General features: G+C 40.3%; 1 protein-coding gene across 1 annotated transcript; it reads left to right on the top strand.

Annotated features, from left to right (window-relative positions):
* Positions 1-9565: 9565 nt before the first annotated feature.
* Positions 9566-11751, top strand: LOC110737938. The gene is made up of 2 exons (XM_021918287.1): positions 9566-9640; positions 10819-11751. Exons 1-2 carry the CDS (start codon positions 9566-9568, stop codon positions 11749-11751), a joined length of 1008 nt encoding a protein of 335 aa, XP_021773979.1.
* Positions 11752-12740: the final 989 nt, after the last annotated feature.

Here is a 12740-nt window from a genome sequence, read left to right as displayed (position 1 = left end):
ATAGAGGGGGGGGGGGTGACGTTGAACAATTGCCAAATGGTTTATTATAAATCAAAGGCTTCTTCATTAATCAAGGTATAATGGTTTCATATTCGCAGCATGTATTCCTTTAAGCAGATGCCATTTTCTATGTTATGTGAATAATTTGATACTTAGCTTTGAAAGGCGCATAACCTCGAAATTTTATTCTTGTGATCCTTTAATTTAGGAAACTTATATCTTGTTTATATAACCAATTTTTATTTCTCCGGTGACTGATTGTTACATGAGAGTACGTTGGGGTTGAAGTGTGGATGTAGCATGGGCCTTGATTAGGGGATTTTGCTCCCACCAATCGGAATGCGCCACGTGGACCAATCAGGTCCTGACAAGTGTCCCTCAGTTGGAACTGTCAGGGCTTGCCACGTGGCACACGCTTATTCGTCCACCTTGGACCTATTATGTCATGATACGTGGCATACTCCATGCCTAATGGAGAAACCGGCCACCCAGGCCCAACTTCCGAGGGAAGCCCAATCAGCCCTAGGTGAACCTAAACCTAGGATTGGCACGTTTCCCAAGGTTATAAATACCTCCCTTAATCCTCATTAAGGGGGGATTACAGGGATAACAGGCTGATCACGCTAACAAAGCAGATTACGCTAAAAACTCACATTAAACACTCTCACCTAGAGAGACCCAATCACTTTAATTTCCGCATTAATTACTCCTTAATCAAGTACTAACTTGACCGTTGGAGGCGGAGCTCCCACCACCAGGAGTCTCCGTTGTTTTGCAGGTACAGGCGTCTGGTTCCAGTCTCGGAATTGTAACTCTCCCGCAGGACATCAGAAAACCCCGAAACATTTGGCGCCGTCTGTGGGGAGAGTACTTCTGAGATGGCATCCAAGTCTGTACCGACTCCTGAAGAGAGGCGTCCCCTAGACGACCCTCAAGTTCAGTCGGACCACGATACTGAGAATGAATTTGAAGTTGAAGCTCACACAGCTTCAGACGAGACCCTAAGGGCCCGACGTACCCGTCATACCGAAAGAAGGGAACGGGAACATCTTCAAACAGGAAGCGAGCCAGCAGGCGCACCGCCTGTTCGGCAACAGCCGACTGATGGATCTGCTCCCATTATAAGGAACGAACTCATGACCTTCATGAGGGACTTCAAGGGAGAAATTCAAGAGTTGATCTACAAGAAGCCGCCTGCTCTGGACAAGGAGCAGTCGGCTAAGAAACCCTCCACTTCACAGAAGAGGAAGCCAGTTCAAGGGCGAGAGGCGACTCCTCATCCTAAATCTAGGAAGCGGGAGCCACCTGCCCTTGATTTCACAAAATATCGTTTTCCTACTCCAGGAAATAGGAAACCTGTTCGTCATATTCAGGCGGACGGGACGAGGAAATCATACACAGACGCTCGGCTACTGCTAGAGCAGAAGAAGAGTGACCGATTGTCAGAGTCGGCCTCTACTTCAAACTTCCAAGACAGTCTGCGAATACCTCAATGAGGCATACTCAGTCGTATCGTGAGAGTCAGTCAGGCGGCACCTCCCGTCAGTCCGGCTTTCATAGCGACCAGGCGGTACCAAACTTACCGTTTGTACCGCAACAACAGTATTTTTTACAGCCACCTCCGTTTGGTGGTCATGCAGCAAAAAATGTCCAACCTATGGACTGGCAGCTTCAGTTGCTTAGACTTGGTGAACAGCCGTCGGCCTTCTCCAAGGAAATTACTGAAGTCGCTCAGCCGGCCAAAGTGAAAAATGTATTAGTAGGCGCCTATGACGGCACTACTAACCCAGAAGACCATCTGATGGCATTCACCAACCTGATGTACCTTCAAGGGTTGGATGATCCCACTTGGTGCAAGTGTTTCCCAGCGACTCTCAAAGGAATCGCACAACAATGGTTCGGCAACCTGCCGACTGGTTGTGTAAATAACTTCAGGACGCTTGCTTACTTATTCACCTCCAACTTCGCCATGAACATCCCTGCGAAAAAGACGACCCTTGATTTAGGAACAATTCAGCAGGGCGAGAAGGAGGGGCTTCGTTCTTACATCAGGCGGTTTAACCTGATGAGAATACAGATTCAAGGGTTACCGGATGAGGTAGCCTATACTGACTTTTTCAGAGGTCTCAAGGACGGGTCGACCTTCAAATTTGACTTGGTCCGAAAGAGGGTGGCGACTCTTCAAGAGGCCTTGATTGAAGCGGAAGCCTATATACAGGCGTCTGATCTTTGTAAGGTAAAACAGTCGGACGGGAAAAGGTTCGACAAAAGAGAAGGACGACAGAAACAGTCGTCAAACAAAGACGAGAAAAGAAAAGAGGTCTGGGCGGCTGATTCCTCTAAACAGCCGGCCCAGAAAAAGAAAAAAGAATTCAAACCATACTCCCCAAAGTATGCGTTTAACAAGGATAGCAAGTTTATCCTAAAGGAAATCAAGGGACGGATTTCAATTGAGAAGCCGGTCCCCATGAAGGGTTCTGCAAACAATCGGGACCAAGATAAATTCGGTGCTTATCATGAAGATGTTGGTCATCACACCAATGAATGCATTAGTCTCATGCGGTATCTGGACCGCCTGGCTGAACAAGGTGATCTTGACACTTATGTCAAGAAATCTACGAGGAACACTTCCTCAAAAAAGAAGTCGGCCAAAAAGAATCAACAGGCCGACAGCTCCGATACAGATGATGCAGTCGTCTACACCATTGCAGGCGGCTTCTCAGGAGGCGGCCCCACTATTAGGGGCAACAAAGACAATATCAGGCGGTTAGATGTAAATTCCGTTCACCAAGAACGACCCTCCAAATATTCATTTCCAGAGATTGTCATCACTGAAGAAGATCTAGGAGGGGTAAGAGGGCCGCATGACGACCCTATCGTTATTGAATGTAAAGTGGCCAACCAGAGAGTTGGCCGAATCCTCATAGATACCGGAAGTTCCTCATATCTCATCAGTAGCAAATGTCTGTCGAAACTAAAATATCAGACTGATTGCATACATCCGGCCTCCCACCCTTTAGTAGGGTTTGGAGGAGGAGTCGTCCACCTAGTGGGACGAGTGGATTTACCCATCCGCCTGGGCGAAAAAGGGGAAGGACGACACATGGTAGTCCGGTTCCTGGTAGTAAAAGAACTCTCGGCCTACAACATGATTCTGGGACGACCAACCCTGAATAATTCCAAGGCTGTTATAATCCCATCTCTTATGTTGCTCAAGTTTGAGAGGGATAATGGAACAGTCGGGTCCCTAAGGGGAGATCAGAGGATTGCCCGAGAGTGCTATCTCTCGGATGTCAAGCCCACTGTTATGGCCACTGGGTCAAGTGGTGGAAAAACAGACCTTATCATTGTCAAGGAGAGTGCGCCTGTTCAAGAAGCAGGCGGAAAGAAGAGAAAGGCATCCTAGACAGAAGCTCAACCTGGATGGATCCAATCAGGGCATATCTGACAAACGGTACCCTGCCGGATGATCATATTTCTTTTGAATGATGTAAATAGTCAAGGGCTACTTAATAAAAGTTTGCATACTTAATATTCAATTTTGTACTAAGAGGGGCACGCCTACTAACAAACAGTCGGCTACTCTCCATGTTTAATTCTTACTTAAGAGGGGCAGGCCGTCTGTACCTTTACAGTCGGCTACTCTCCATTGAGTATTTTACTCTATCTTCAGAGGGGCATGCCGTCTGTACCTTTACAGTCGGCTACTCTCCATTGAGTATTTCACTCTATCTTCAGAGGGGCATGCCGTCTGTACCTTTACAGTCGGCTACTCTCCATTGAGTATTTCACTATCTTCAGAGGGGCATGCCGCCTGTACCTTTACAGTCGGCTACTCTCCATTGAGTATTTTACTCTATCACCATAGGGGCATGCCGTCTGGACATATAGTCGGCTACTCTCCATAGAAGAGGAACGTTTCCCAAGGTTATAAATACCTCCCTTAATCCTCATTAAGGGGGGATTATAGGAATTACATGCTGATTACGAAAAAGATTCAGCAATTAAACACTCTCACCTAGAGAAGTCTAAACACATTGATCACTCCTCCCCTAGAGGAACCAGATCTCCTACCTTAACTTTCCGCATTTATTACTCCTCAAACAAGTACTAACTTGATCGTTGGAGGCGGAGCTCCCACCACAAGGAGTCTCCGTTGTTTTGCAGGTACAGGCGTCAGGTACAATTCCGAGACTGGAACCGGACGCCTGTACCTGCAAAACAACGGAGACTCCTGGTGGTGGGAGCTCCGCCTCCAACGGTCAAGTTAGTACTTGATTAAGGAGTAATTAATGCGGAAATTAAAGTGATTGGGTCTCTCTAGGTGAGAGTGTTTAATGTGAGTTTTTAGCGTAATCTGCTTTGTTAGCGTGATCAGCCTGTTATCTCTGTAATCCCCCCTTAATGAGGATTAAGGGAGGTATTTATAACCTTGGGAAACGTGCCAATCCTAGGTTTAGGTTAACCTAGGGCTGATTGGGCTTCCCTCGGAAGTTGGGCCTGGGTGGCCGGTTTCTCCATTAGGCATGGAGTATGCCACGTATCATGACATAATAGGTCCAAGGTGGACGAATAAGCGTGTGCCACGTGGCAAGCCCTGACAGTTCCAACTGAGGGACACTTGTTAGGACCTGATTGGCCCACGTGGCGCATTCCGATTGGTGGGAGCAAAATCCCCTAATCATATATATATATATATATATATATATATATATATATATATATATATATATATATATATATATATATATATATATATATATATATATATATATATATATATATATATATATATATATATTGCAACAGTTTGACTTTTACACTATTCATGTATTTCACTTTGACTAGATTTGACGATTTATACTTAAGTAAAAATATAGTCATGTAGGATCTTGTTAGATTCGTCTCGATTTATACAATTTTAATATCAAATGTTTATAATTTTTACATATTGGTAATTAGAGATATTAACGATTGAAAAAATGCATCGACAAGCGTGAAAAGAGAGTGTTGCAACTATAATAATAAAAAATAAAAAAAAAACAGAGGAAGCATATTTTTGTAGAAATACACATTTAAACGAATTAGGATCTTACACATCTATGTGTTTTTTCTTATTTATTAATCCCAAAAACTAGACAACTTTGGGTTTGTTTGGTATTGCAGTGTTTTTTTTTTTGGCTTTTTTTTTTCAAAATTATATGATATATGTCATATAATAATGAATAAAAAATAGTCAAACTTTTGAGATCATGATAATTTATTTTTGAACACTGACAATAGAAAAGCGAAAACACCTTTTTTTTATTTCATTTTTGGATTTTATCTATCTATTAAATATTACTAAAACAAAATGTTGCTGACGTCATCACTGTCCACATGTCACTCACATAATAAATTTTTTCCCGCCTAAATGCAAGGATGATGCTTTTTTTTTTTTTTTTTTTTTTTTTTGTGTGTGTGTGTGTGTCTGTGGAGCTACCATATTTAACAATGTTGAAATTTGAATATTAAAAGCTTCTACATTACAACTACAACATATCAATTTATCTTTAAAAAATGAGACAATTGTAAATAACACACTAATAAATGGACTCCTACATTGAAATATGTATTAGGCGACGTTGAACAGGTATTATATCATAATTTTGATGAAAATCTAAAATTATAAAATTACAAATATTTTTGTACAAGGTGCATAATTCTTGTTCATATTTAATTATTTTTTTTAAATGTACAAATTATAAAAATATATTTTATATAAACTATGCATCGCACGGATTCTAACCTAGTTATTTTTTAAAAACAAAAAACGATGTCAAACAAGCCCTTAAAGTATCTGAGTAATGACAAAAGTCAAAAAAGCTTTACCTCACAATCTTGAAATTATGGTATCAATAATCTTCATTAGAAGCACTTTTGAGGGTAATAATAAGGATTTGCTTACCAAAATATCTTACTTAGAAAGAACACTATATGAAACAAATTATATACAACGTTCTTCGTATATAATTTTCAAAAAATTTCAAATAAGTAATTAATCATCAAATGTCTAATATAAGTTTTGGTTTAAGACCAAGACATTCTTTTAGGGAACCAAACAAATATAAGGGTCAAATGTTGTATAATTTTAGGGACAACTTTGACAATTACAATCAAAGAAGATAATCGTTATTAGATTAAGAAAGGACTTTAAAATTACGATAACATTATTTTTGTAGCATTTTGTTCTTATCCAATTTTATTATAGGTTTGTCATGTACACAGTACATTCACACATATTTTTGAATTTGGTTATTTTTTATGATGAGAAGTGTCTATAAATTAGTTCATTAGTAGGAAAATCGTACGTCACCGTCCATGGACATTCAACCTTACTTTTCAATACACGAGTTAATTTTTGATTTTTCATTTAGAATTTTATATTACAACTTTTAAAAGAATCGAAACCGTATTAAACATGAAAATGAGATTAAGAAAGACGTATATAAACCATATTTAAAGGATACTACTCATTGCAATTACCATGTAACATCACTCACTAAAGCCAATAAAATGGACCGTTAAACCTACATACAATTGAAGTATATTTTTTGTATAAAGAAGAAAAACACAGACTTCTCTTTATTTATTTTTTTCTAGGTACACCAGACTCCATAGTAGCTCGATCTTACAAGCTAGGTGATCATTGAATTATCATGTCAAAGAGAAGTATAATAAAGACTTAAAAGGTTTTTTTAGTCTTTTTTATTCGAAATCACACATAATTTTTTTTTTATTTTTTTTTTAATTTTTAAAGAGCAAAAATATCTATACTAATATGTGATTTAATATAATCAATATAGTATAAAATTAAACCAACAGTGGATGAAGCTCTTAGCTCTATCCACAAGTTTTAAATCAACCACCAAATCAAACTTAAAAATTAATTTAAACTAAACTCAAACATACTCGAAACATGATGATTAAAGCTGATTCGGACCAAATTTGATATAATCCAAACAAAAAGAGATAGAGCTAAGTTAAATCCATTTATTTAACACAATATGCTAATTTTTAATCTACTTAAAATCAATCCAACTCAAACGACTTATATTTTACACCTTCATGAAATATAGATGTCGATATGCCCGTTAAGATATTTGTTTTGTTTGTATATTATCTAATCTCTAATGCTTTAAGCCCTCAAAATTTCTAAGTAGGTGAAAATCATTTCTAAAAATAAATATAGTTTATTTATGTCGGTACACTATACGTTAATACCCCACGGCCCAAAAATATATTTATTCGTTATGCCCGTTAAGATAAAGTTATAAGATGATATGCTCCAAAAAGTTTAGTGTCGACCAATTAAAACCCTTCACATTGGGGTTATGTTACGAATCACAATTCACAACCCCACCAAGAAGCTAGCAAAGACTTGGCATTTCTCCATTACTCACTACTTCGTGACTCACAAGTTTTTTTTTTTTGTTTGGATGAGTTTATTATACTGTATTATTTTTAATATTTGCATTACTTTAACTTATATAACATATTCTTTTAAATTTTATTTTTTTTAAGAAAATACGGTACAAAATAATAAATGTTATTGTACGAAATATTATGTAATACTCTATTATTGGATTAGTTACAATGTCAATTTTAGTAATTTTATTTTTTTTTAACAATTTTACTAGTAGACAATTAAAGATATTAATTGTCAAAATTATATCCTGATAAATGTGCCGGTCAAAGTAATGTAAATATTTTTTTTTAAAAAAAAAAAGACAGAGAGAGTACATTTGTGCTCTGATTAGGAGAAGGACCCTATTGAATCATAGTACCACTTCTCACGAATCAGTCATCTCAGCTATATGGGTGTCATGCATGGTCTGAGTGAGGTGAAATTATAATAACAGGTCAACGTTTGAGAGTAAAAAAGGGAGAGCATGGGGGGTTTAAGAGAACTTGTTACTCATAAGTTCAAAGCATATATAAACAATTAAGCTCGAAATTATGACCTTGTTACAGAAGAGTTTTTCGCCATCTCCAACAAGTATGTTTGGTTGAAAATATAAAAATACTACTTTCTCTGTTTCTTTTTAATTGACACGTTTCTTTAATCACGTTTGCCAATGCACAACTTCAACCATTAATATCTTTAATTATCGATAAACAAAAATTATAAAAAATTGATATTTTGAAAATATATATCGTGACGAATCTAACAAGATTCCACATGATTATATTTTTCGTTACGTATTAAGCATGAAACACGGTCAAATAAAAGTGAGTGAATAGTAATAAAGTCAAAACGTGTCAACTAAAACAAATGGAGGTAGTATTAGAGAAGACTAGTATACATGCAAAAATATTTTTTTTAATGTAAAGTCTCTTTTGTTTCAAAAAAAAAAAATGTATAATTCATTTTCATACTAATAAAGTCAAGAAAATTTAAGAACGTTACCTCATGAAAGAGACAATAGGTGTTGATTCGACTTAATAGCATTTATCGCTTCTCCACGTAGTGTGGCCATTACATCTTTACATGCATGATTGAACCCGGAAACTAGGATATCATTGACAAGTATGTTTACTAGAGAACTCGTGGGGTACTATTTTGGCCACCACAAGTATGAATCCCTACATAGATTTTAGTAGTATGATGATATCTTTGAGTATTGACTGGATTGATCTGATGTTATTTCTTACATACATTTGAGTATATGTAAATACTTTTAAAAGATACAAGAAGTGAAAAGACTGTGGTACACACATATAAATATATAATAGACCGTACAGATTGAGATTTTTCACATCAATTAGAATTTGACTTAATTATATCGGCTATCAAGTCAGGTCAATGCTGAATAGGGTCTATAAAGTCACATTTTATTGAAGCAAAATGAGTCTAATTAATATGGACTACAGGTCAATAATCGGTGAGTTAATAAACAAGCAAAAAAAAAATGAAGAGGAATAAAAATAAGTACATGTAAATAAATACAATTTAATTTTTACGTCACCTGTAATTCCCTCTTGCTATTATATTATACATTGACTTAATAAAGGCCATTTCTATAAAAGGTTGTGTTTGGGTCCAATTCACTCAACCTAATAGGGCCAGCCCAAATGATTTAATTGCAAAAACCCAAAAGTAAGGTTCAACTCTCCAAAGGATGCTAAAGTCAATCAAACCCAATCAGCATGGCAAGCTCATCTGACTTCAAGGGCTCAATCCTCCTCTATTGAGCAAAGGTATAAAAGCCATCAATTGTCTCATTTATCATTCATTCAAAAAGAACCTCAAGCAATTATTTCTCTTGCATAGCTTATTCTCTCTAGACACTAAACTGACTTTAGCATCGGAGAGGCCTTCCTCAGTAACCACCCCCGAGGCTAGTTTACGTGTGTTTTGCTGTGCAAGAAATCCTCTGCCCATTCACTACTTGGTCCGAGATCAGTCTTCTCCCTTGGAAAGGGCTTGCTGAAGGTCCTATTATTTTAATCCGAAACAATTTGGCGCCGTCTGTGGGGAAGATACGAAAAATTAAGCCAAAAATCAATCACTCTTAGAAAAAACATGACTAAGAGCGGTAAAAGCATCAAGAGTGCTAAGAAGAATGGTCCTTCCTCTTCGAGGAGAGGCCACATTACGGTGAGGATGAATCAATCGATTCTATCTTCACCGGAACCTTCTTCCCCTACTTCTTCAAAAGCTCCCCCTTCTCCGAAAAGGGCAGCCTCGGAGAAGTCTCCATCGCAGCGCGTTCACTAGTCGACAAGTTTGTCTCGGTTGAACCAATCAACTACGAAGAGTCCTCCTCCTCAAAGCTTTCATTCCGAACCGAGAATAACCCCTCAAACGGGGCCCTGTACAGAGGAAGTGGCGAGGGTCATAGTGGTCTGCATGGACTTCTTGAAGGCCCAAGCAGGCACCTTTCCTCCACCTCGTGATCATTCACCTTTTCCGCCAAGAAGCCTTAGAAGGAGGATTGGTCAAGAGGAGAATGGCCGAACTCCCTCATTTAGGGAGCTCGGGGAGAAGTACGGGGAGGACACTTGGAGAACCGAGTGGGAACGAAAAAGGAATCCCCATTTCTTTGACAGTTCCAAAACCCGGTACTCCAAGAGCTATAAAAGCAGCAATTCCACCTCTGCGTGGCAAGAGCCTGCTTGCCTAAACGTTCACGAACGTCGTTCAAGGGAGATGAGCGTGCATAGTCGCCTCACTTACCCGGAGGGAACCGAGCCCTACCTTGAACCCAGCCAAGGACGAAAACCACTTCCACCTCTCTAAGAGGGAGAAGCGAGGTCCCAACAGCTAGACGAAAGGGGAAGGCTGTAATGGTCCCTACCAGCTCGCCCTTCCAAAGTTGGATATTTGAAGAGCATGTGCCAACGGTGACAATCCCAGCGCACATCACTGACGACGGTACTTCGGACCCGAAGGACCACATTGTCTCTTACGAGGGGCACATGTACCTTAACCCCAAGTCCAAGGTTACTTGGTGTAAGTATTTTCCAACGACCCTCAAAATTGTTGCACAAGCGTGGATCACCAAGGGGGTGAAAGAGGGCTCAATAACCGGTTGGAAAGATCTTTCCAACAAATTTAAGAGCAAGTTTTCTACGGTAAATCACCGGGAGAAAACAACTGCGAAATTGATGGGTCTGCAGCAAGCAGAGGATGAAAGCCTCCGAGACTATCTGACTCGCTTCAGCAACGAGTCATCCAGAATCACAAGTCTGGATCAGGGCCTAGCCGTATTTGCACTGCGGAATGGCTTACAAGCTGGAAAGTTCCTTGACTTCATGGTCATGCATCCCCCGCAGACCTTGGAGGAAGCTTTGGACGCCTCAGATAAATACATCCGAGCCGAAGAGTGGAACAAGACAAAATCCGGGGCTAGGAAAGCAAAAGGACAAGTGTCCGAAGGCCAAGGGCCAAGGAAAGGGAAGGCGAAAGCCTCGAAACCATCCTCGGCACCTGAGTCGAAGAAAGATAGGACCCCCTACACAGGGAGGTACGATTCTTACACTCCTCTCGCTCTTCCTCATGCTAAAATCTATAGCACAACCAAAAACGAGGGGAGTTTCAAGAAACCAAGGTCACTCCCACCGTGGCATCAGCAAAAGGGCAAGGATCGATGGTGCGAGTTTCATGAATCCACTAGGCATCGCACCGAGGACTGCCTTCAGCTGAAAGATCAAATCGAGGATCTAGTTCAGAAGGGCTACTTGAAAAAGTACCTCGCGGAGTGCCGCGAAGAGAAAAAAGCCGAAAAGGATCCTCGACAAGAACTTGATTTCTCTCAGAAAAAGGACAAATCACAAGGCAAAGAAACTCTTGATATCCTTGTCATTTCCGAGGAAACTTCTCGGAATGCAGTGAAACGACACTTGAGGGGCTTGACCCATCAAGTGAATCACGCAGACATCCAAGCGCCTCAGTCCCCGGTGTCGAACATTCTGTTCATGGCTGAAGACTGTCAGGGGGTGGTATACCCCCATGAAGGCCCGTTAGTAATTGTGACGGGCATTGCAAATCACAATGTCTGGCGATCTCTCGTCGACGGTGGTAGCGGGGCGAATATCCTCTTTCGAGGAGCATTCGACCAGCTGAGATTGGAGGCCAAGCACCAAACTCTAGTACCCTACCCGGTATCCAGATTCAATGGCTCTTCATTATATCCCGATGGGAAGATTCTTATTCTTGTCACCATCGGCAAAGACCGAGCAGCGCAGAACACCATGGTCGAAGAATGAAAGGTCCAAAAAGAGTTCCCAGCAGAGGTTGATGGAACGTCAAAGTTCTTGGGATCATCAACTCTTTCATCAACCTCCTTAAAATGTTCTGGCCTCCCATCCAGATTAGAACATCGTGATCCTCGGCCTGCACTATCAGCGCATCAGCCTCTTTTTGAACCTTAGCAGCGAAAGGTTCAGCCATGTGCCGAGGAGATTGAGATGGAATAGGAGGAGTCCTTTGCTGAACTTCTTCCTCCCGATTTTCGGGAGGAGGAGGAGTCTTCTCTTTGGCCTCCTCGGCCTGGTCCTCATCCAGCTAAGGTCTTTTGATTTGGGGCTCAGCAATCGGGAATTGTCCCGGATTTACTACAGTCCTTCTTCTTCGTCTCCAGCTAGCAATTTCTTCAGCCAAAGATTCGTCCGAAGAAGAAGATGATTCTTTATCTTGTTCTCTCTTGTCTCCCTCTTCTTCGTCAGACTACAGCGGAAGAGACAAGAAGGCAAAGAGTGATATCAGTATCATAAAAAAAAAAAAAAAAAAAAAAAAACAACTCCAAGCCGAAGCTTAGTACTTAGAAAAAATTTGGAAAAATTTCACAAGTTGGAAAATTCAAATGAAAATCTAAGTAGAAGGAGCAAAGTTAGGAGAAAAAGAAAACAGAAAAAGCATTAAGGCTCACCGAAGTCTTCAGCAACAGCTCATCTTCGGTGCTGAGTACGTTGGGTTCAGCAACAGATGGTGTTTGCTCAACGATCTGCTCGGAGCCTACAACAAAGACTCCGGCACCAACAGCGGCAGCGGCAGCAACTGCTTGTTCTTCAGGGCCCAACAGAAAAAATGGGTCCTTCTTCAAGTACCAGGGTTTCTGCTAGGAATATTTGGCGGGCTTGACTATTTCAAGCGTTGACGGACGTAGTGACGGGGCCCTAGCTGAAGGATCGATTATAATAGGGGCGTTCCTCGTCACTCTCCGAGCAGCGTTGATGCCAAGTCTGTTATATTCTAG

The sequence above is a fragment of the Chenopodium quinoa genome, unplaced genomic scaffold (assembly GCF_001683475.1).
Source record: "Chenopodium quinoa cultivar QQ74 unplaced genomic scaffold, ASM168347v1, whole genome shotgun sequence".
NCBI classification, from domain to species: domain Eukaryota; kingdom Viridiplantae; phylum Streptophyta; class Magnoliopsida; order Caryophyllales; family Amaranthaceae; genus Chenopodium; species Chenopodium quinoa.
Note: the sequence above shows the minus strand (reverse complement) of the source record. Positions and strands in the feature narration are given on the sequence as shown.

What these genes read in the sequence shown, in the direction of transcription:
- LOC110737938 (XM_021918287.1), top strand. Translation starts at nt 9,566, where the DNA reads ATGACTAAGAGCGGTAAAAGCATCAAGAGTGCTAAGAAGAATGGTCCT. An exon ending in CGAGGAGAGGCCACATTACG is followed by an intron (nt 9,641 to 10,818) that starts GTGAGGATGAAT and finishes CATCCCCCGCAG; the next exon opens with ACCTTGGAGGAAGCTTTGGA.